At 37.2% G+C, this 25,865-nt stretch overlaps 1 protein-coding gene and 1 pseudogene across 1 annotated transcript; one reads left to right on the plus strand and one right to left on the minus strand.

The window, feature by feature from the left end:
* Positions 1–11,739: 11,739 nt before the first annotated feature.
* Positions 11,740–12,759, minus strand: LOC103602487 (trace amine-associated receptor 1-like). The gene is given in 1 exon segment (XM_008586893.1): positions 11,740–12,759. A coding segment is annotated over 1 exon segment (1,020 nt).
* Positions 12,760–20,157: 7,398 nt separating this feature from the next.
* On the plus strand, positions 20,158–20,520 carry LOC103602604 (annotated as a pseudogene).
* The last annotated feature ends 5,345 nt before the right edge of the window (positions 20,521–25,865 follow it).

The following is a 25,865-nucleotide window of genomic DNA, read 5'->3' on the forward strand; positions in this document are numbered from 1 at the left end:
TCACAGACCAAATAATTCTTATCTTACACAAACTATTCGTGACACAGAAAATGGTCAATTTGCCAATTGATTTTATGAAGCTAGCATAAACTTGATACAAATCCTGACAAGGATCCACAGAATAGAAATATTAAAGTTTAATCTTACTCATAAACACAGAGGTAATTGTGTATAGACTCCTGAGTTATTTAAGAGGGAAAAAAGAGATTAATTGTGCCTACACTGGTTTACCCCAGGGATATAAGCATGGTTTAATATTTTGACATTAGAACGTCACTTAGAATGATTCACCATAACATGAGATTGAGCGAACAATCATTTGATTATCTCAATAGACGTGGTAAAATTCAAAACTATTTATGATAAAAGAGAAAAAAACTTAGCAAACTAGGAAAAAAGATAATTTCCTTAATCTGTTTTAACAATAATGGACTACAAGATCCACTAGAAAGAAAAAGGGAGACTATTTTCCAGGAAAGAAACAATCTGGGATTGGGAAAATGCAATCTCCACATTCCAAAGAAGGGAGGGGAAAGCTGCTTTTTCTGTCTTGCAGGGTTAGCATTACCTACATATTCAGCAGGTTCAGGGAAGTACATGAATATTTATGAGGGAAGTCATGTACCAGGGCAATGAGTAAACATACATGGTAACAAGCCTCCTGTGGTCATTTAGAGTGGAGATCTAGTATTAAAATAAGGTGGAATCTGGCTCCTTATATCAAAAGGTAGCTACAGGGCACAAAGGTCACTCTGTGCACAGACCAACAGATCGGCTAAAACTGGATGGGAGTTGGAGGGCTTAACAAGAGAAAACATTCGTGAAGCTGACCTTCTGTCCACTAGGAGCAACAGTTAATCTGCAAGAATGGAGAAGGGTGTGGTCAATGACTTGCACCAGGTGGATTTGTTAAAGGTCAATATATAGAATTCTCCCAGCTGCAGCTGGATTTGACATTATCTTCCAGGAGCTGGCACAGGCCCTTGCCAGTGTAACAAGGCAAGAGAAAAATTAATAAGGATTAGAAAGGAAGGAAAACAGTTATTATTGACAAATGATACAAATGTCTATATAAAATATCCAAAATATACATGTACCTTTTTAGAATCAATAACAGAGTTAGCAAGTTTGGTAGTTAAAAATAATTAACACACAGAAACATATTGCTTTTCTATCTAACAATAAAGTATTTGAAATTATAACTTTTAAAAAGTTTATCTTTATAACATAATAAAAAAATGTAAAGTAGCTTTAAAAATAGATGTGCAAGTTCTTTACGGAAAAAGTTTGAAATGTTATCAAAAGACATAAATTAAGACCTAAGTAAATGAAGAAATATGCCATATTCAGGGACTGGAAGAACTATCGTTGTAATGGTGTAAATTTTTCCCAAACTGATCTGTAGATTTGATGCACTGACTATCAAAATCTCAAAGGATGTGTGTGTGTGTGTGTTATTCGACAAGTTGTCTCAAAAATTTATGAGGAACTACAACAAGTTGCATAAACCTAAACTCTCCAGATGAAGAAATAAACAAAGAATAGGAGATGAAAGAGAAAATGAAGTGAAGGAAATTTTCCTTTACCTCATTTCAAGACTTCATACGAAGTTATAGTAATTAAGACAATAATATATTGATAGAGGGATAAATAAATAGATCAATGGATATCTAAAGAGCCTAAAATTCATGTATTTTCCCCTATGTATATAGAAACTATTTATTATATCACCAACAACAAGATTAATGGGAAATAGTTAGAATTTTCAATAAATGGTGCTAGGTCAACTGCTATGTAGAAAGAATAAATGAAATTGAATTGCATTTCACACAATACACATCAATTCCAGAATTAAGGTGAATTAAAAGCCTAAATGTGAAAGGCAAAACTATAAAATCCTAGAAAACAATATTGGGAAGTTTCTTTATGATTTCATAGTAGGGAAGGATTACTTGTCACAAAAAAGCACAAAACATAAAGAAAAAGATTGATATATTTGACTACATTAGGATGAAGAATTTATGTTTAGCAAAACTCATCATAAGAGAATGTAAAAACAAGCTACTAACCAGCAGAAGATATATGTTACAAAAGTAATTGACAAAGAGTTAGCAGGGATATGCAAAGAACTACAAATCAATAAGAAAAAATTTTAAAAAGATAATGTTATTTTTCCTAAAATGAGTGAAAGCTGCAAGGTTGCTCGTTGTGATTTTCATACCTAACATTTATACCTTACATATATTCTGTTACACATTCTATTCAATATTTATTAAAAACTACTTTTAAAACTACCTTTCTGTAGACAAAGCATCACAATGCAATGTCATTTGCACTGATAGAAATATGCCTGAATTGCTTTGGAAGACCAGAGAAGGAAGTACCTTCTTCCAGGCCTGAGGGAGGTGCTAGCAGGCAAGCTTCAGAAAAAAATTATGCTTGAGGAAAGTCTTCAACAAGTAAGTGAACAATTCATGAAGAGCATTCTGAACAGTAGGAAGAGATTGTTCAAAGCCTACGAGTTATGAAAAGGTTCGGAGTTTTCAGGAAATTTAGCTAACTTGGTATGGCTGAAATGCAATATGCTTGTTCAAGAGGGGAAGAATATGCAGATAAAAAAGTAGGCAGGAAAGGATCACAGAAGATCTTTTAAGCTAGCCAAGAAATCTGGACGTTATGGCATAATTCATTAAGTAATACATAACCATTTAAGGCTATTAAACAGCAGAAAGGCATTTGGGTTTTAGATGAATCAGTAGCTGCTGTGTGGAAAATGGGTGAGAGGGGTCAAGACTTGTAGGATTTATGCAGAGTCCATTGGAGGGAAGTTATGACTTTAATGAAGATACATTGCTCAGACGTGATTAGACATGGAGTGTAAGGAGAAGGGGGGGTCAAGGATCACTCCCAGATTTTCAGCTTGAGCAGTTGTAAGGATAGTAGTGTCATTCAACAGAGAACGTAAGAGAATGTTGGATAATGGGATAATTTAGTTTAGTCTGGCACATACAGAATGTTGGGTGCCTACTGAAAAAAGATGCCCAATGGACAGACAAAAACACTAGTGTGTTTTATGCAAGTTGGACCAACAAGAAAAGAAATGAGGAGAAGGCAGTAAGAGTATGATCTGAGCAATGACCTTCACAGTTTGCTATCTCAGTTAAACAGAAGGGGTGACATGTAGTGCTGTGGTCTGAGCTCAAAATTGACAGTCAGGGCTATATATATATATTTTTTTCTTTTTGTCTTTTTTCGTGACTGGTAACGGGATCACAACCCTCAGTGTTGTGCCCGTACCGCGCTCAACCAGTGAGCAGACCGGTCTCTATATGGGATCTGAACCCTCAGCGGGAGCGCCGCCGCACTCCCAAGTGCTGCACTCTACCGAGTGCTCCACCGGGCCGGCCCAGGGCTATATATTTTTAATTCTATCTCTGCAACTATAAACCAGGTTGACAACGGTAAAGTGAATTGTAAAAAATAATGATGATGAATCTAACTTATTGACCATGTGCTATGAACTATGTGCTGTACATTATTCAAACACTTGACAAATATAATCTCATTTCATTCCCAGAAAACCTATTTTATTCCCATGACAATTCCAGAGGGATACAGACCATACTGGTCTTGCTCACACCGGTGTCCTTAGCAACTAGCTAACACAATGACTAGCATATAATAGATGCCCGATAAATACATGTTATGTGAATGAATACATGACTTACTGGATGAGTTAATCTTGACAACTCTGAAAGTTATATATTACCCATTTTGAAAATGAGAAAACAGACATTTAAAGAGGTTTAGTAAGGGCCAACCCCGTGGCGCACTCGGGAGAGTGTGGCGCTGGGAGTGCAACAATGCTCCCGCCGCGGTTTCGGATCCTATGTAGGAATGGCCGGTGTGCTCACTGGCTGAGCGCAGGTGCAGGCGATACCACACCAAGGGTTGCGATCCTCTTACCGGTCACGAAAAAGACAAAAAAAATAATAAAGAGGTTTAGTAAGTTTCTTTCTGCTTTGAACCTTGCTGAGCAGCTAATAATAGCCAGTGTTTGAATACAAACTCAGGCCTTTATTTTCCAGGGTACATCACAAGCAATGATTCTGGCTTCCTTTCTTTGTGGTCAAACAAAAATGTTTGATGGCGGTAATGGAAGTGATAAAGAAGAGAATTCAGATGATTCAATGTCCCACTAAAGGAAATGACCATCATTTTTCACTTCACTTTTTTTTTTTAACATAGAACTAACCTATGATCTAGCTGTACATGCATTCTAGCGTAGCATTGTGGTAATTCCACCTCTAGTCTACCATGTGGTAGTAAAACAGGCGTTACTGTGATGTTTCATTCTGTTGTGTTGTGTTTTATTTTACTGTTCCCGGTGATAAGAAAAATCAATTGATTATCTATGTGTTTTTCCTTATTCCCTGTACTTTTTACAATTTTCTGTGTATAGGAGAATATATGGACAAGGTGAAAACTTTAAGCCATTTAAAAATAAAATTATCAACACATTTCAAGCATCTGATATCACTGTTTGCAAACCCTTTTGTTTGTTAAAAGTAAAACCTTGAGAGAATTGCTAGTAACAGTAATTAAATGTGTTGATTGGCTATTTCTCAATGCCCTCCGTGCTTTATTTACAGCTTGACACTTTTGAACTGCAATGTGGTTAATGTGAGCCCCTAGCCTAGAGACAAGTGTTAAGTAGCATTCCTTGCACTTTGCTATAATTTGCCAAACTTCTGAGTACATAGAGACCAGCGGGCATCATTAACACATCTGCTGTTTTGCGTTGGTCATGATGGGCAGTAATTTCACACTATAAGTCGCTGGGGAAGTAGCTCTGCTTAGTGGAGATAGGAAAATATTTATCAAGAACTTTATGTGAGGAACCAAATGCTTGGGGAATTCATAGACTATTAAGCAAAGGCTAAGTGTAAATCTGAGAAAGAAAACTTCAGCTGATGCAAGAGAAGCAAAACTGAGATTTGTGCCTTAGTCTACCTTCTTTTTTGATGTATATAAAAAACAAGGAGTCACCTATCTGGAAGACTTAGAAGTCTCAGGAAAGCCATTCAAATAACATCACACCCCAGCCCTGGTTGGCTGATACAAGAAAACTCTTAATTAAATACTCATTTTATTTGTCCCTTAAACAGCAATTTCAAATTTTAAAATTGTAAGTAAATTGCACACATGGAATAAAAAGCTCCTCTGTCAAAAGGAAGAATGATATAGGGCAAGGGCAATGTTTTTCTTAGTAGCAAAAATTATTTTACTTGTGTTTGGCTGTTGCCTTTGTCATATGTTTCCACTGGATTGTGACTCTGGGTTCTTAGTAGTCCTTATGACTTTACTTTCTTCAGTGATGGGCGCTGACCAGATACCTCCCTGGTATGTTTCAAACCAACCATTAGACCATGTTGCCAAAAACACCTTTCTTGCTACAAGCTGGAATAGTGGATTTTGACATTTTATAAATAAAAACCTGGGGGGCAAACATAGGTTTGTCAAATAAGGTCATTTTTAAAAACTCTCCCTATTATTACTATATTTCCCAAAAAGAAAAGAAGATCTAAATCCTGGAAATTTAGCAAGGACATAATCTTAGACAAAAGACAGTCTATTAAATTGAATACATTTTCCAATAAAAATAAAAATTCATTACATTGTTTTTATTTTCTCACACTACAGTGACCTATAAAAAGTTAGTCATAGCTAACACTAATCCTCAGAGTGGGAGAAATTGGGAATCCCAAATTAAGCTGTTGAGGTACCTTCAGTTTGAGAAAATGACATTTAAAAACCTAAATTATAAGAAATAACCTTACAAATAATTTTTCTCTGGCTGGTTTAAAAATGTTACCTTCTAATAAGTTATCTTTCCTCTCTCCCTTCCTTGAGCAAATGTTCATGGAGTGGCTGCCCTGGGCCAGGCTCTGTGGTGGGAGCTGGAAATGAATGGGGCCTGACCTAGGAGCTCACACGTAGAGCTTTGGAGCTCATTTTTAGATAAGCTGTAGTATTCATTACTGCCCTAAAATTTCACCCTCCTGTATAAACTGAAAAATGTAGATTTCCTTTTACTTGAAGATCAAAGTCAATGGTTGTTAGAAGAAATGTAGTCATTCCAAAGACCCTATGTTATTGGTTGAAAATGCAAATTTCTGAGTCTCAATCGAATCACCTCAAATTATTCAGTGCAGTTAGGGCTTCTAACATAGGCCTAGTTAAAAGGCCATAAGCCAAATCTAGTTAGTGGTTTTAGAACTTAGTTTTTAAAATCTTTTTCTATTAGTAACTGATACACATTTACTGCCAAAATTAAACCTATATAGGCATGTATGTTTAGACTTGGCTGGGGATAAAACTATGAATCTCCATAATTTACCCAGAGTTGTCCTCACTTCCTGAAATAGGACAGAGGTTAGAGTTTATAGCCTGACAGACCTGGGCTCACATCCTGTCTCTAACTTTTGTTAGCTGTATCCTCTTGGACACCTTATTACTCTTTATTCATTTATTCACCTAAAAAAACATGCATTGAATGACTTCTCAGTGCCAGGTGTGGTGCTGAGTGCAGGAGTACAAAGATGAATTAAACCACAGTGCCTAACTTCTGCAATGCACAGCCCAGTGGGGGCAGAGGGCATTTCCACATAATCAGTAAGTGCCTGGACTGGGAAGTGCAGGAGATGTTTTGGGAATTCAGAAAAAGACACCTACCTGGCCTATGGGGATTATAGATGGCTTCCTGGAGAGATAATCTTCAAAATAAGTCTTTTTAAATGAGTAAATGTCAACCAGTTACACTGGGAGAGTGGTCGGGAGGCATTTCAGGCACATGGGTCAGCAGTTGCAAGGGCACAAAGAACAGAAAGCACAGGAACTACAAAGAGAGCTGGGATTGGAACCAAGGCCTGTCTGGTTCCAAAGCCTGAGTAGTCCCTCATGCCAGGGTGCTTCAGACATTGCTCTGTACTAGTGCCTTCAGGGGTTGCACTAAGTTTTCATTCCATTTCATTAGACAGGTAGATAATAGACAGATGTTTGAAGATAGATATCAAATTATTTTTATAATATATAATTTATAATTGTAATATGTATATATTATATAAGTATAAATATAATTATTTATATAAATTATTTTATTGTGTATGCATACATGTTATATAAATTATTTTTTAGAGAAATAAAAATCCCTAGTCTCTCAAATAACACATCACAGGCTAACAATGCATAAATGTATCATCAGATTACTTTTTTCTGCATAGACCTTGGAATAAGTCTTTTTCTGCTATCCTTTTGCATAACTGTAATTGGGAAATTTGCTAAAAAAGAGGATGCTGTAATTCTGCACTAGCTTTTTTTTTCTTTAAGCCAATATGTGTTATCAGCCTATGTCAACTTCTCTGTATGCAGTACCTTAGCACCAACAATAAAATGACATGGAATAATACAAATAATGTATATTCACTCAGCGTTTTTCACTGAATGTATATTCACTGAGTGCAAGGCCCCATGCTAGGTAGTATCTTTTATCTAATAATCAATAATCTACTGAGTTATGTAATATTGTTGTCCTTATTTTGTAGGTAAGTAACTAAGTTTTAGAATTTTAAGTAACATTGTCCAAATAACAGCTGGTAAATATTGGAGCCAGAATTTAAACCCATGGCATCTGGCTCCCAAGCTTGCCTTCCTCACCATAGATCATGATCTTGACATAAGGCCTGTGTATCCACATTGTTTAAAAGCTCCCCAGGAATAGCCAGAGTTGAGAGACACTACTTTACCACATCACATTTTGAAAACATTGACCAATAAACAAATTTTAGAGTTTATCATATCAATTATTGCTTATCTAACTTGTACTTTATTAAGAGGATGCTTGCCATCAATAAATCAGTGCGAGCGGATTAACACTAAGCTCCTGTGTCACTTTAATTTGTAAATAAGTTAAGAACTCCTTTTTTAAAAAAGATGCACTTTAAGCAGCTTTATTTCAGTAAATTACACTTAATTCTAATTAGAAATATGTATCATGGACTTACATAAGGTTTAAACTGATGTTTTTGAACCATTTATTTAAGGCTGGTTTTAGCAGGTTTTCATATACACATTTAACATCAGAATTTCAGGAAAGTAGATAAAAGATTCACTGTAAGCTGCTTCATTTTAAGGAATTCAATGTAATTCTAAATTAAGAAGACCTTTTTAATCTGTGTGAGTCAATGATGTCTTCCTCCTATAAAAAAATCAAAGACAGAAATGAATCAGATGCAGGGGTTGATGTGACTAACAACAGAACCAGCCTTGATGGAACGATCTAGTTGGAATGTTAGAGCAGCATAAATTCAATGGAGCTTAGAGGCTTAGGAAAGGGGTTTTATGAGGGGGGAGGGTGTGGAAAAGAAGGTGAGGACCTGTCAAAGTCAAATTCACTTTCTCTGAATATTTTTTACAGCTGACCGTATATTCAATGAGCTATGTTGAAACACTTTGAAAAATGCATATGTATCTCATCTTTTTTAAGAAGAAGCAAGACAAAACCAAAATAAACATGCAAAAAAGAAAATCTCAGTATGATTCTCACATCATCTAGATTCTTTGAGTGGATATCTCAACTACTGAATAGCTATTTTATTGGTACATTTTATTGTCTGCTAAATTTAAAAACATAAATCATTCTTTATGTATTTTTGCACATTTAATGTTCAAGCTCTTGATGACAATGTACAACTAAACAGAAACTGTGGCTCACCAGAATCCACAATGGATTGGAGTTTATCTGGTTTGCCCTACTTTTTTGGTAAATATCTGCAACTCTCCAAAGATTGGATTATTGACTTTAAGAACCAAGTTTAAAATTGGGATGGAACTTCCAGTTCACTCTTAAGATGGCATTATTATTATCATTAATGAATAAGTTCCAACGAAGTTCCTTGCTAATACATTTTTTGATCTGATCCTGAGTGGACATTTATATAAATATTTCTCTTTGACAGTAGAGTGGAAAACGAGGCTGTTCTGATTGGAAACTGTTTTGCCTCAAAGAAGGAGTTTCATGTTGTTGGAATTGCTTTCCCGCTGTTTACCATAATCTTGTCTATCAAGTTAAGTCCTTCCTGTGGATGCAAGCAAAAACCGTTTTCAGAGGGAACTCAGCAGAAGGCTATCTGGGGCTCATGAAACTCATGAGATGTTGAATAACTCAGTTGAGACATGGACAAGCAGGTAGGCAGTTCCAGGAAGCAAGAACGCCGCCGACAGTACCATCAGCAGTCTGGTCATGATCTTCCACATGCGTGGCATGGAAACCCATGTGTTTTCATTGTTTTGTGCTAATGATTCTGCTAAAGATCACACTGTCTTTTCCCCATTGCTAAGGATTCAAGTTCTAGAGAAAGAACTAAAAATTTTTGCTTGAGTTATCCCCTCTTCTGTTTAGTTGAAGAAGCAGGGGCTAGTCGCTTTCATGTAGTTCCAAGAGACTAAATCTAGTTGGAATCAGAAAATTCTCAAAGCTAATCGGATTTCAAGTGGAAATGGACTCTAGATGAATGAAAAACAAAAATATCTCAGCATAAAGAAGTGGAAGCTAAGTAAATCTGGGAATATAGAAAGACAATGCAAACCTTTCTTTCTGTTTTGCTGAGAGGTTTGGTTATATCTTATTATGAATATTAAAAACAAAGCCTACAAAGAAAGAAAGGTTGTAAGTGCTTTAGTACTGAATGAAAAATGTAGAATTATTTGAGTCATGAACTTGTCCCGAGAAGAATGCGGAATCAGTATTAAAGCCTGAATAGTAATTTAAGGTAAATGTAAGGCAAGGAAGACTCTTACTACTATTATCAATTTTGTTCTAGAAATTCTGACTCGTCTAGTAAGGAATGTAAATAAGAATCATAGCTATTGGAAAGAAGATAAAACTTAGCATTGTTTGAGGATAACATGATTACGTATAATGGAAACCCAAACGAGTCAACTGAAAAGCTAATATAAACTCTATTGTTCACCAGCAAAAATGGTTATATAGAAAATATAATGATTTAAACAAAGATTTATTCACAACAGGCAATATACACACACACAGAAAAAAAGTATAAAACCTCTAGGAATGTGTGGGAGCAATGAAGAAAACCACAGAAACTTGCTGTAAAGTATAGAACACTCTGCACATGCTTTTGTTCGCTCTTTAAAATTTGACAAACTGGTCCCACAGGTGAAAAAAGTCAAGGTAATTTTTGAAACTAAGAGTGATCAGGGGCAACTTGTCTGACCATATACTATATTAAAAGGTAACCCATAATGTTTTTAGAATGTGCTAGACTAAAAATCTAGCCAGATCAATGACACAAAATATATAGTCCTGAAACAGACGATAATGATGGAAGGATTTAATGTATCATCAGATTTGTGAACAGAAATTTATATGCAGGAGTGTGCATTTTAGTTTCATTTAAAATCAGCTGCCTTACCCTAACTTACTCACGGACATAAGTCACTATTATTTAATAAATACAAAACCCTGGTGATACTCAACCTGCAACAGACTGCATGAAGTCTATGTGAAAAACAGCTCAACTGCAGATCAACGCTTACAACTTAGAATGTTTGCTCACTTCCTAGTAGGGTATCTTATTAGGAACCACTATTTTTCCTCTTTTTTGTTTTTATATAGGCACTGTATGTCTATTCTGATTATACTGTGTTATCGCTCATGTTTAACTGCTTTGGTAGATGACTGCCTCTCTTTCTATGTACCGTGGAGCCCAGCAAAGTGAGTTTGTTTTGTTCCAGATAGCCTATATTTTGAGACCTTCCATGCAAGGTATAACCTTAAAATATGGTAAAATCTTTCCAGATATTTTCATAGCTTCAGTAGCAGGTAACAGGCAGACATTTTATTTAATTTCTATTATTAAAAAAATAATTAAAAACAACTGAAGTGGTTGACAATAAGGAAATGGTTTTAAAAATCTTTGTATATCCATACAAAATGATATCATACGGCCACTATAAAATGATATTTTTAAGAATTTTAAATGATGTAATTCTTCTCAGGAAGTGAGCTATCAGTGACATTTTCTAGTTTTCATTGTTTTATATAATATTTTATTTTTATATGTTCTTTTATATATTTTCCAAATTTCTTACAAGTATGAGAATCAGAAAAACCTATTTTAAAAAGATGAAGATCAAGATATTTAAGGATTGGAATATATATAAATGAGGAGGCAAATAGCAAGTTATGTGTAAACAATTATTTTGTAATGACATTTAATGTGTACTTTTAGTTGATTCTACAAAAATACGTAATACGCATATGACAAAATCATGTATACATATATGACAAAGAAATATACATACATATACAAAGTCATTCTAGTTTGCATCCCCAAATGCAGCCCTATAGTTTTCACCACTGAGCAGATGAGTTACATACCACTGTCAACTCACAGCAATTCATCTAAAGACAAAAAAAATTATTTAAAATGTAGGCTCTTAAATGTTGGATATGCAAAACTTCAATGTGTATAGTAAAAATAGCAAAGATCACACCTACTATGACAAATAAAAAATGAGATATAAATATCATAATTTAGCTCACCATACATACTTTGACTCAAATAATTGATAAAAGATACATGTTGGTGCATGTGGTTGATTATGTACATTCATGAATATGATCACCATTTTGCAAAATAGTAATACATAATAACTCTATGTATTTGATTCTAAAAACAATATACAGCTAGATGCATCTTTTTGGAAAATTTTACTAAATAGGATCATCTTCAGTGCTCTTCTGAACCACGGATAGAAAAATGCATAAACCATTGGATTAAAAGTCAAGTTCAAGTAGCCAAACCAAATCAATACATCATTCAAGGTGGATGGAATACTGTAGTCCAGGAAAGGATCCATGACTGTACAGACAAAGAAAGGGCACCAGCATATCAGGAAAACTCCCATCACAATTCCTAATGTCTTTGCAGCTTTCCTTTCTTTGTTTTGTGAAATTCCATTTTTCTCTTCCAATCACATTTGAAGCTTCTGATTTGCATTATTAATTGATCTTGCCTGTCCTTTAGCTATAATGTATATTCTATAGTAGACACACAACATAATAGATCCAGGTATATAGAAAGAAATCATAAAGGCCAGTACCCCAGATATTTTGCTAAAGAAGACAGAGCAACCCCCTATGCATTGAATGTGTTGATGATATGTATCTTCAACTCCTTTGAAGTTTAGCTCCAGAAAGATCATTCCAAATGCAAAAATAGCAGGGACACTCCAACTAATGAAGATCATCACAAAAATAACCAAGATATTGATCCTGGCTTTGTATCTCAATGGATTACATACAACATAGTAGCGATCAATAGAAATGAAGGAGAAGTGGAAAATGGATGCTGAGCTCAGCATAATATCAGTGCTGGTGTGAAATTTACAGAAGACTTCTCCAAAATACCAACAGTGCTCCACAGATCTCACCATGCTATAAGGCATGACCAGGCACCCCAGCAGAAAGTCCACAGTGGCCATGGCATGAATGAGCCAATTAATTGGGCTATGAAGTTGCTTGAAGTGTGATATGGAAATGATAACTATCAGATTGCCAACCAGTGTGGTCAGAACTATGAGCACCATTAAACTGTCCAGGGAAGCACGGATGTCATTCGACCAGCTACTTTTCACATAGGAAATATTAATTATATCGTGGCAAAAGGGCATCATTCCTGAGGCCTTGCCACCAGTTTAGTTTTGCCTTTGACTGTTGAGTAATCTTTCTTCCAAATCCATAATCAGGTTGGAGTTCCTTCTCCTTTATTTCTTATTTGCACATACCTATCCCAGAAACCTAGGAAGAAAAAGAAAAAAAAAAAGAGTAAATCATCAGCAATTTGATTATTTTCACTTCTAACACATTTACCCATTACTTCTTGTTGAAGAATAATTATTTTGGAAGAAGCTTTATTTCCAAATTTAGTTCAGTAGCCCAGTTTAACAGATTTTTTTTTTAACTTCTACTTGGAGCTGCACATTGTGCTAGAAATACACAGCTGAATCATTAAGCTGAACTATATAAAACTGCCACATTTGTAGATCAGAGAAGGCCAAACGCTGACTATTTTCCTATGCTTTAATCTATGGAAACTGTCTTTGTCTGTAGGAAGCCAGAGTCTACTGGGGGAGGCTTATAAAGGGTAGATATAAATTGTCAGAAAATTTAGAATCAAAATACGTTAGTGAAAAAAATGTTTAAATGTGCCTCTTTTACAGAATTAATACCCACTAGTGCCTGCTTTTGCGCTTGGTCATATATATGATATTTTATAATTGTTTATAATAAAAAGATTACATACCTTTATTCCAGTTTGAAAAGCACTTGTACGTATATTCCATGCATTATTTTAATTACCATTTTATTTGATATCTATAGTATCAACATTATTCCTTGTAAAGGAAGACATGACATTTTACTGGCAAGAAATGGAGGCTTAATTCATAAAACCATTAAAGATGGAATGTGATCTGAGTTCTTAATCATTAGTTATTTCTTTTTTAGTTCAGTTTTTTTTTTGTACTGCAGAAAGAATTAATTTAAGATAAATGAAAGAACTTGAGCTTTGAATTTTTACATAAGAATTTATTATACCTTAAATAATAGCACCTACTAGTGAAGTATAATATTGTGGACCCACTTATTAAGGCTTTCTAACATGCAGACCAGAGTCAATGGTAATAAGTCATGCTGCACAGAGAAAAGAGCACTGAGATGAGAACCCAGGGAACCTGAGAATTTCCAATTTATAAAATATGTAAAAGAAAAATCTTGTTAAAATAGACATGGCACCTTCAACTAGGCCTTCTCTTCTGGTACTTCACTGAAGAATCCAAAAACTCCTCAGGACTCAATTTGAAAATGTCCTTTTTTTTCTATAGAATTCTGTAATTCTAAGCTAAATTTTCATATATATATATGGTGAGAAAGAGAAAGAGCTTGGGGAAGAGTGTAAATATCTGGCAATCAATGAAGCCCTACAATCTATCACTATGTTGTGAAAATGCTAGAAAACATCAACAATTCTTAGAATTCCAGGGTCTGCCTTCCTTTTCATCTCTTCCCCTTCCCTCTGGGCTGATGGCTTAGATCAAGAAATCTGAATTTACCGAAGCAAGAATTGAAGGAATACAATATATAGGTACTAAAACGCGTATTTTAATAAATTTGAAATACTTCTCCAATCCTCTTCTGTCTTCTCTTCCTGGGAAGAAACATATTTACATCAAATAAATCTGTAAGATTTATTTAAATAGACATGTAGGCTCATTCCATCACAGAACAAACAACAAACTAAAACTATTAGGTTATTTGAACTAAGCAGTATTTGAATTATATTTAAAATTTCACTGTAAGAATGATGGACTTTTTCTTACTATGAAATTTGAGTGTGCATGAATTCCATCAGTTAAGTTATAAATCTTCTTAGACTTCCCCCCCCCGCTATTGCCCCCCTTTTCCTTCTTTCTTTCACTTATACTGTTGACATATTAAAGGAACCATGAAACACCCCATCAGCCACTTTGATAGAAATAATCTGCTTGCCCAGCTTAAAGAATACTAAACACCATTGTTTGTATGAGTATTTTTCAAAGTGTTATAATTTGTTCTTAAATAGATTTACTTGTTTAAATAAATACCCTATGATGACATTGAGTTGAAAGCTTATCTAAAGATTTGGGAAAATGGTATTTTTGTTTCTTTACATTCAGCTTTAAGAATTCACTAACTAAAAATGATTATTACCTGTACAAATTATGCGGATTGAATATACAATAGTAATATGGAAAGTTAATAAATCTCAATTTGATTACTTAGCTAAGCAAACAGTTCTGTGCAAATGATCTAATCATCTAATGTCTGAAAATGACATATGAATTAAAAATATATTGGTAGGAGTTATAGCTTAAAGTAGATCTGCCTAGCAGGGCAGGCGCTCATTGGTAGAGGGTCCCAACTTTTCAACAGAAGGCCATCAGCAGTGATCCCATCATGCCCTCTGTCCCTGGTTCCATCAACCCCCCATCCCTAACTGCTCAGATTCTCATCCCCAGACTGTATACATCTCCTAATCTAAATTTGCCTCCTGTATTAGTCAGTTTGTGTTGCTATAACAGAATTACCTGGGACTGGGTAGTTTATAAAGAACAGAGGTTTATTTGGCTTACGATTCTGGGACAGCTGCATCTGGCACGGGCCTCAGGCTGCTTCTACTCATGGCGGAAAGTGGCAGGGAGCCAGTGGGTACAAGCAGATCACATGGTGAGAGGAGGCAAGAGAGAGAGAGAGGAGGTGCCAGGGTCCTATATACAACAAGCTCTCTTGGGAACTAATAGACCTAGAACTCACTCACTCCCCCTCCCCCCAGGGAGAGCATTAATCCATTCATGAGGGATCCGCCCCCATGACTCAATCAGTTTCCAACACTGCCACATTGGGGATCAGATTTCCATGTGAGTTTTGGAGGGGACAACACATCCAAACTCCATCACCTCCGACTCTCCTATTACTCCCCAACTCTTCCAAATGTGCCCTCTGAAACTCATGGTCGTCATTCTACTTCTGCAAATTCTTTTCTAAATGTGCCCCTCTCTTTGTTGTAACTAAAATTGTCTCCCATCAGGATATGTCCTTCCCTGCAGCCTGTCTATGGTGGCTGTTTTCTCTCCTACATCTCTGTACCCCTTCATCCTATATGAGCTGAAGAAAGGGTAAGTGTCCTCTTGCACTCATTGCCATTAAAAATCATTGTCTCTCCTTCCTCCTAAACTCCAACCCCTTGCAAGCTGCAAAGCTCACTGTTCAATCTACCCCTCCTCCCGCTGCAGACATCTACAGACACCCAAGTCATCTCTCTGTATTTCGTGAAGATGTTAGCTTCTGGCTTACTGTCACTCTCTCCATGCTACTTCTGCCAAAAGTCTTAGTAATTTTATTGTCCGACTAAATGATCCTTCTGGTAACAAACATTCAGTTCATCGATCCCTGTCTTCCAACAAGCGTGTCATTCCCTCCTTCTTATCTCACACTTCCATGGTGATATCCCAGGACATCATTATCAATAACAAGGTCCTTCGAAATGACTAGTTCCACACATCCTGTCTTCCCAGCCCATTGCCGCTAGTGTTCCTTTTGCAACAATTTTTCAGTCCCTATGAAGCCCTCAATTCTTTTTTTTTTTTCTTACCACATTTTCACTGCCCATTTACTCACGCCACCTGTTTATTCAGTGTAGATTCCAATATTTCTGGCACTATTTTAAACTCTCTCCCATTAACACTCTTTCCTGGCGAAACCTGAACCCTGGTTGCATCCAGTTTTCCTCTCACTCCACCCCTGCACACGTGCAACTGAATGCGGTGGAGAAAACACACACCGGTCTCGTTTTAAATTCATGACAAGTATGGACCATTAAAACTGCTCAAGAATCCCGTTGCATTTCCCTGTTACTTTCATTCCCCCCTCTGGGATGACAATTTTACACCTCCTCCCAGCTTGAATCTCAGATACCTTCTCTCATGTTCACTCCCAGGAAATGACTTTGCATTCTGTTTCACTGCGATGCAATCAGAGAAGGCCCACACGCCCGCCTCCACATGCCCCCACCAGCCTACATCTGTTCACATATTCGGTCCACTCTCTTATTACTGCAAATTACTACAAATGAATTGACTCTCTGCCATCACAGGGCTCCTCTGCACATGAGCCCGTACCCATCTCTTCATGCCTTCCTCTCTCCCTCGCATCTGCAGTGGTTCCTTTCTAAATACATTCAGTAATCAAATACATAGTAATGTTTGCCAAATTAGAATAATTATTTTAACACACTTTTCCTTCCAATGGTCACCTATTTCTCCACTTTATCAGGAAAAAAAAAAAAAAAACCTCTTTGAAAGAGTCATTTAAACTCCCTGTCTCCCCATCCTTTTGAATCCACTCTAATGAGACTTGTGTCATCAACTGCATAAAAACAGTTCTTCACCAAGTTTTTCTGCATTCCTAATCCCAGCAGCAAATTCTCAGGCCTCATCTTCTTGGGTTGTCAGCTCCTTCTTGAAACAATTTCTTCGCTTGGCTCCAGGTCTCCACCCTCTTGTGGTTCTGCTCTTCCCCAACCCCCAGGCGGGTCTTTTCCATCTTACTGGTTCTTTTTCATCTCACTGGCCCTAAGGCTCAGTCCTTGCTTCTCTTCTCTATTTATAACTACTCCTAGGTGATTTCTTACTGGCTCATGGCTTTAAATTAATCTATATGCTGATGAGTCTTAAGTGAATACCTTCAGCGTTGCTCTCCCCTCTGCACTCTGAGCTAATATTTCCTGCTGTCTAGAGGATATTGCTGACGTGTCAACGTGTCCAAACTGAAGCCTCTGATCCCCCTTGTAATATGTGCTTAGCTCCTCCTCCCCACACATCTAGAAAATGGAAACTCTATCCTTTAAAGTCCTCTTTCCAAAACTTTGAAGTACTTCTTGACCTTTTTCTTACAATCAACAACATATCTAATCTATCAGTAAATTATCTTGGCTCTTTATTAAAAATATATCTAGAATCAGACCACTTCTCATCATTTCTACTATAACCATCCTGCTTCAAGCCACCAACAATTGCTAGATGATTCTATCAGCCTCCCAACTTCTCTTGTCTCCCCATAAAGAATAACCCCAAAACAGCAGCCTAAGTGATCACAGAATAGGTACTTTTTATGTAAATTCTTCCAAAATGGTGATGTGAGTCTCAAATATAAAAGGGCAGTGACACATATGGAGGAGCAGAAGAAAATAATGGCAATAATAATAATAAGTTGGACTTACAGAAGTAAAGAGTAGAACTGGGTTACTAGAGCTGGGAAAGGAGGGGGAAGGGGAAATAGTGAGAGGTTGGTTAATGGACACAAAATTACAGCTGGACAGGAAAAGTAAGTTCTATTGGTGTGCAGTCGTGCTAGGCATCTATGATTAACAGTAATTCATTGTGTGTTGTCAAATGGTTAAAAGAGAGAAGCTTAAATGTTTTCATCACCGAGAAATGATAAATTTTTGCAATTATGAACTTGCTAAGTACATCACTGATTTGGTCACTATCCATTGCATATATGTATTGAAATATAACTCTGTACCCCACAAAAATGTACAATCAATATGCTTCAATTAAATACAAAAATAAAAATAAACAAAAAATAAAAGGTCAGTGGCATAAAATATACTGCTAGAGCCAGTACTGTGACACTGGCTGCCACGTGCCCTGTCAGGGGCAGGAGGCTAAGGGGAGCTGCACGATGATATGCTGCATCTGTTCCTGCCTTGTGTTAAGACCGCACTTCTGACAGCATGTCTCCTAGGACTTGATCTAATCCTACAGTGCTGTGTGTGTGGGTTGCATCCTGCCAATCAGCAACCCACTTAGAGTCATCAAGCTTTGTAAACTTTCAACTATGAGTAACTATTTTAAAACAAGTGAGCTATTACCCATAGACAAGGCAGCAAAGAGAGATAACAACCCGGAATTCTGTGATTTGTTCAAGCTAGGTGATTTTTTTTTATTGGTGTTCAGAGGACAGGTTCTGTGAAATAATTTTGTTCTTACAGGTGAAAAACTAAAAAATAAAAAGTGATTGAATATAAAATTTTTATTGGTAAAAGTGTAAACAAAGCTCTTAAACTTTAAAGTATAATTATTTTTTTAGGAAAGTCAGCCTTGCTGGACTAGAGACATACAAGAAGAAAGGGGCCGGCCCGTGGCTCACTCGAGAGAGTGCAGCGCTGGTAGCACCGAGGCTGCGGGTTCGGATCCTATATAGGGACGGCTGGTGCGCTCACTGGCTGAGTGTGGTGCAGACTATACCGTGCTGAGGGTTGCAATCACCTTACCGGTCAAAAGAAAAGAACAGAAACATTCCTGGTTTCTCCAAAGCTATATGTGTTACAAGCTGAACTTGCTTATTTTTTTCCCCTCCCTTTTCCGTTTACTTTAGATTCTTGACTTCAGGACATAGCTCCTAAGCTAAGAAGGAGGAATCTAGTTCTCTCCTCACTACTCTCCCTTAAAAGGTGAGAATATAAACACATTTTATGGAAGATGTGTGGAGTACATTCAATAGCAGATGTTGAACAGAGAAGAAATTAGGTCTGCTCACAATCAGGTTTAAGAATTAGTAATAAAGTAAAAGAAGAGGAGGCCTTTAGTGTCCCTAAAAAAAAATCAATCATAGAGTCAGAGTAGTGGACCTGGAAGGTGTAAAGTGGGGTGGGGTTGTGGGGGGAGTCAAAGCCTTCTGAAAACTAGCTGCAATCTGTGGTGACCAGATGAACGGAGCCTGGGAGAGGCAGGGCCTGTACTGACTTAGATGAAGAATTTCTCAGCATGCCCAAACCCTACAAGAGAATATTACCCAAACTCCAAAGAAGATTGAGGGAGTGATCAAGATCCCTCGCCTCAATCTTTCCACAAGGAAACTGGCAGCCCTTCAAGGAAGTGACAGTACAACAGCCTGGAGTTGCAGTAGTGCAGAGCCTCCCACCAGGTGTATGTCCTTACCTGAATGCATACACCAAACTGACATGCAGCAGTAGTCACCAGGCAGACAATGTGGAGCAGTTAAATTCCTGGGGATTCAAGGTAGGGGCCATTTGAGACCTTAAAGGAAACTAAGAATAAACAATTGTCCTCGGCCCATATAGAAGCAGAACTCTCGATGCCTGGTTGGTGTGTTTGGATTTCTGTTTTTTGTTTTGTTTTAAGTGACCGTTTTTCTTCTGTGTGGTGATTTTGTAGCTACCACATAATGCAAAATTGGATATAGAGACACAGGACATTAGAATCCATGCAAAGATTCGACTTTTTGTTCTAAGGCTTTCTATGACTATTCTGTACTTGCTTTTTATAAGAAATACTCTAAAGTATATTACACTGATTGATTTGTGGGAAGGGATTTAAAAGTCTTATGAGCCCCAGTCATTGAACCACCACCAAGGACTCAGCAGCCTCCCCCTCGAGCCCCTGTGCTTCCCATAGCTCCGTCCCCCCACCCTGTCGGCCTTCCCCTGCCACTGCCTTCCACAGGCCGTTTCCATGGAGGAAAAGGAATTGTATCATCTGTCTGTTATCCAGAACTTCCACTCTTTTGGCCCCTTTGCTGAGGCAAGGAAGGGTGATGACCTGCTTCTTGTTGGCACTGAGAATTATACCCATGTAAGAATTCAACAGAGAAATGGCAGGAAGACCCTTACTACTGTCCAAGGGATTGCTGGTGATAATAATAAAAAGAAAATAGTGAAGAAATCTGTTTGTAATGGTACTGTAATTGAGCATCCAGAATATGGAGAAGTAATTCAGCTACAGGTTAACCAGCTCAAGAACATACACCAGTTTCTCATAGAGACTGGACTGGCCAAGGATGATCAGCTGAAGGTTCATGGGCTTTATGCACTTTAAGCACTTGTGGCTCAATGAAGCTTAAGCAAGGATTTCCTTGCAATGAGTAGAATTTCTCTTCTGTCCCTTGTCACAAGTTTAAAAACTTCACAGACTGTATAATGCAACCATTTGGGGTTTGCTTTTTACTTGGACTAGTGTAACTCCTTCATACTATAAACTGAAATGAGCCATGTTGTCCGGTCTTGAAGTCCCTCATTTATTTTTATTTTTTGGTCTTTTTTTACTGACCGGTAACAGGATCGCAACCCTCGGTGTTGCGCCCGCACTGCGCTCAGCCAGTGAGCGGGAACCGGTCTCCACATGGGATCCCAACCCTCAGCGGGAGTGCCGCCCTCCAGTGCGCCACCGGGCCGGCCTGAAGTCCCTCATTTAAACAAAGGTCAAGCAGTAGGCACCTGGCAGTGTCCAGCCTGAAACAAAGCAATAGTGTAAGGTTTCAGCCAAGCCCAGAACCCCAAGGTAACAGATGGCTGTGTCTGGTCAGAAGAAGCTCCTGGACTCTCCCTCTGCAGAGGTGCCTGCCCCAAGAGAATGCCACACCTGAACAACCCTTGCATGAATCTGAGAGGAGAGGCGGGGGTAAGGCAGCCATGGCACTGTACCACTAGAGGGAGCCTGTGGGTGTAGAAGAAAGATCCCTACTGTCTCCAATCTGACCAGGCCAGCAGAGCTTAGAGAGGCTACCTTCCCTCTAGTGAGGTGATAGGACATCTGGCTTGCTACCAGGGTCTTCTTTTTGAGCAGAAACATCCTAGCTAAGGGGTGTCCAAACACCAGAATGTGAGACCAACCCTATATCAGAGTTGAACTTTGTTTTTTTTTTTTTTTAAGATGACCGGTAAGGGGATCTTAACCCTTGACTTGGTGTTGTCAGCACCACACTCAGCCAGTGAGAAAACCGGCCATCCCTATATGGGATCCGAACCCGGGGCTTTGGTGTTCTCAACACCGCACTCTCCCGAGTGAGCCACGGGCCGGCCCAGAGTTGAACTTTTGACAAGGGAACAAATTGTAAGATGTATCAGTCATGTGGCAAGCTGTAGAGCTTGCAACTTACTAGCAACAGCTGCCCACTGCCATATGAAATAACAAACTGGTTTTTGGTTTTTCTTTCCCTTCAGTTTTGATGTCATGTAATGTATTTAAACCCTTATTTAAACAAAAACTTGTTTTCAGAAGGGAAAAAAGGGGTCATATGAACCTAAAATTGCAACTAAACTTTGTTTTAACCCAAATATATTGTTGTTTCATGATTTCTTATTGATCCTACATAATGTTGTAAAAATTGTATGGACCTACAGAAACTATTACACTTAAACTTTTGGTAAACTTTTAAAGTTTCAGATGGTTCTTGCCCAATCTGTGGCCATTAGAGCATCATTTAGAAAACACTGGCAGCCAATACAACTGGTTGAGTTTATGAAAGGTCACAAGTCTGTGATACTTGAAGGAGATAAATAATTTAAATTATCTAAAAAAAAATCATACACACTAGATGAATCCATTAAATAGTCCTCAGGTATAGAAAATATTTGTTTGGAGACACTTGGTCCCTAACTGCTTTCTTCTTATATGTGGGACTGAAAACTTGCTAACTTTGCATTTGGTTCCAAAACCAAGAAACTATGAAATGTTTAACCATGCCCTTAAATGGAAGAATAGTTGTTAGAATGAGATCTTCTGAAAAGTTGTTTCAAAGCTCAACTAAAACAGCAGTGCGTAAAGCAAGACTGAACATTCAAAACTAGCAAGATCCTACCCTGGATGAGGGATGCCAGCTCTGCATCCCCATCAGATGGGGGATGAAACTGGGGAAATGAAACTGCTGAAATTTGCTGATCGCTCCTGCTCTGCATGGCTGTCTTACTCTTTTACCTAATTAACAACAGCTGGTATGTACGTGTATTGGCAGATAACACAGTCCAGAATTTAGCTTTACAGTAGTTGTAGTTTGGTCTCTTCCTACAAATCCATAACCCCAAAGTAATGTATTTTTCACAGGAACAAAAATAAGCTGACCTTAAACTTCTCAGAAACACTGGATCCCTTAATTAAATGGATCACTGTATACAGAACAATGAGGTGAAAAGTTGGAAACCAGAGAAAGTTAAATGCAGGAAATGTGCCTTCATGTAACTGTGAAAGATAGTCTTGCATATTCAAGGGCTCATAAAGTACAGCACCCACGTATCCTTCTTGAAAAAACAAATTACTTACAGAGAAGTATTAGTTGCTTAAGTAAGGTATAAGAATTAAGATATTAAGAACTGGGAAGCTGAGCCGCAAAAGACTAATAATTAGTTGTATGTAAATCAAGCATCAAGTTGAGCTTAAAATAATTCTGGCAAATTTTGTTTTGAAACTGAAATGCAGTTGATGAAGAGATAAACCTTTATAAAAAATCAAAAGTGAGGAAAGTCCTGGCATTAAAGAACTGGACTCAAGCATTGTAAACAGACCTGATAGTGAAAGGAAAACTTCTAGCCCAGAGACCTGGACAGCTGGATCTTCCCGGATGCCCCCAAATCCTAATCCTCTGATATGAGCCACCAGGAAAAGTATGCAAGCCATTTAAGAAAACACAGTAGCAGTATAGAGAAGGGCTGAGTCCATTAGAAAAGGTGCCTACGATAGAGGCAAGAAAATGAGAACTTTGAACAAAATTTAGTAAAAACCCCCATAAGATAAAATTAGAATACAGAGAAAGGTCTGAAACCAAAAGAAATATGAGGCTTTTAAAAAATTCATAAAGGAATTACAAAAGAGAATAATCACAACTGAAAACTGAATCGTGGATCTGGTGGATAAAATGGAGGAAACACATATACTAAACTAAAATACAAAGAAATAGAAATCCACTCATTTTGTTTCAATAAATATTTATTGAATGCCTCCCCTCTGTCAGACAATACTCTAGGTGCTGAGGAGACAGTGGTAAACAAAAGTAAGAAGAATCCCTGCCCTTGGGGAACTTTGGTTCTAGTGGGGAAACAAACAATAAACATAATAAATAAATAAAAGGTTAGAGTGCAATGGTTGCTAAGGAGAAAAAATAAAGCAGGGAAGAGAGATAGAAAATGTTTGGGGAGAGGACTGAAATTTAGGATAGGGTAGCCATGAAAGACTTACATAAGAAGACTCTGAATTAAACATCTAAAAAAAAAATGAAGCACTACCATGTGGAAATCTGGAAGAAGAGTAATCCAGATAGAGGATTCAGCAAGTGCAAAGGCCCTGAGGCAGGAACGTGCCTAGATTGTTCAAAAAACAGGAGGAGGCTGCACTGAATGAGGTAGGAGTAGAGGTTGCTAAGAATTTTAGCTTAGCCTTTGAGTGAGACAGGAAGCCATTGGAGGTTTTGAACCCAGTGACGTGATCTGACATGTTCTAATAGGATCACTCTGACTACTGCAGAGAGGCAGAGACCTAAGTAAGGAAATTGATGAGGGAGCTGCTGCCATGACCTGCTGAGAGATGATGGTGGTTTGGACCAGAATGGTCACTGTCAGTGTGGAGAGGAGTGGTCAAGTTTGGACATCTTTGGAAGACATAGCCAAGCAGGAATTCCAGACAGACTGATTATGGGTTTGGAGAAAGTTGTCAAGGGAAGTAAAAATTGATTTGAGCAGTCTGAAAGACAGAGGTACCAGGTACTGAGATGGGGAAGATCGTGACTGGAGAAGGGCAAGAGACAGGAGACAGTCAGGGGCTCTGTTTTGCACTTTTGAGGTTGGAGCTCTGTGCAAAATAGCATGGCCTTTAGTACCCAGCTGCCTCCGTTCAAGTCCCAGTTCAGCCATTCGTTGGTTCCATTGCCTTGGACATGCTACCCAAGTTCTTGAGGCTGCAGTTTCCTCACATGGGAATAAAAAATCTATCTCTGGGGGCTCTTATGAGGCTGGAATGAGTTAATTTTTATAAAGCAGCTACAATAGCATCTTGTACATAGTGTTTGTCATATTAGTAAGGATCCGAGAGGAGTATTAAGGGAAAAGTAGAAGCATTGTAAAACTTTTTCAGGAATACGTATATATTTAAATCAATATATATTTTTTTATTATTTTTATTTTGTCAATATACAATGTAGTTGATTATTATGTCCCATAGCCGAAATTAAATCAATATTAAAAGATGCACTCTAGTGGGTCATTTTAAGCAGAGAGGTAAGAGAGAAAAAGTGATCTAGATGGAGATAAAATAAGAATATAAAGTAAAACATATAGAAGTAGTGTGTAATAGGGAATGGTCTGTGTTTTATTCACTGTTATAGCCCCAGGACCTGGAAAAATGTTTGGAGCATGTACTGAGCACAAAATGAATAAAAGATTAAATGAATGAACAAGTGAACTGAGGAGTTCATTAACTCATTTCTGTGCCCCCTGGAGCCAATAAAAATTAATGCTCATATACCTAGCCTGGTTCTGAATTCCAAAGATAAAGGAGAAAATCTTATAATTATTCAGATATAAAAAACTGCTTATTTAAAAATGAAAGAGGATCAGGCTAACATAAGACTACTCATCTATAATTTTGGAAACCAGAAGGCAGTGGAGTAGGTTTAGAAACTATTAAGGAAATAGGATGGCAATTCAACAGTCCTATATTCATCCATAGCAGTGATCATATGAAGGTAAAAGAAAGACAGTAAATATATACATTTATGACATCCTTCAGAGAAACTCTAGGAAATTCTATCAATGTAAAAATTAAATCAAGACAAAAATTTCTAAATAGCAGGAGATGAGAAATAAAAGGAACAATAAGTAATATTTTCTAACTTAAGATTTAGTTTAAATCAAAAAGGAGTATGATAATGTGACACAATGCAATGCCTGCTAAATAAAGATTTTGAGGTTAAAAAAAAGTGAATTTTAAGAATACAATATTATCCTGGAACTTAAATTCTTAACTATCTCAATAACCCCCAGTTGTTGTCAGGTTTGATGAGGCGCTGGCAAATTAAACTTGACTGGACTGCAAGAGGCATAGCAAGAAAATAAATGCTAACAGCATTTCTTGAAGTTCAAAATGCTCACATTGTTTGACCCAACAAATGTTCAGTGAAATAGTTTTTGTAACAGCAACAGCAATAAAAGGTAAAATAGTCTGAACTCATATCAGAGTTTTATATATTATATATATATATATATATATATATATATATATATATATCAGTAGATATACATGTTCAATAAGATGTTAAATAAGATGAGTTGGTTCTTTTATATAAAGATATAAAAAAATCCACAATATCTTATCAAATAAAGAAGAAAACATTTTCAGAGTGTTTTAAAATACCATATATAGGAACGCACATATATTTATGTTTGTATAAGCATACA

This window comes from Galeopterus variegatus, unplaced genomic scaffold (genome assembly GCF_000696425.1).
Source record: "Galeopterus variegatus unplaced genomic scaffold, G_variegatus-3.0.2 Scaffold114, whole genome shotgun sequence".
In the NCBI taxonomy this organism is placed as follows: domain Eukaryota; kingdom Metazoa; phylum Chordata; class Mammalia; order Dermoptera; family Cynocephalidae; genus Galeopterus; species Galeopterus variegatus.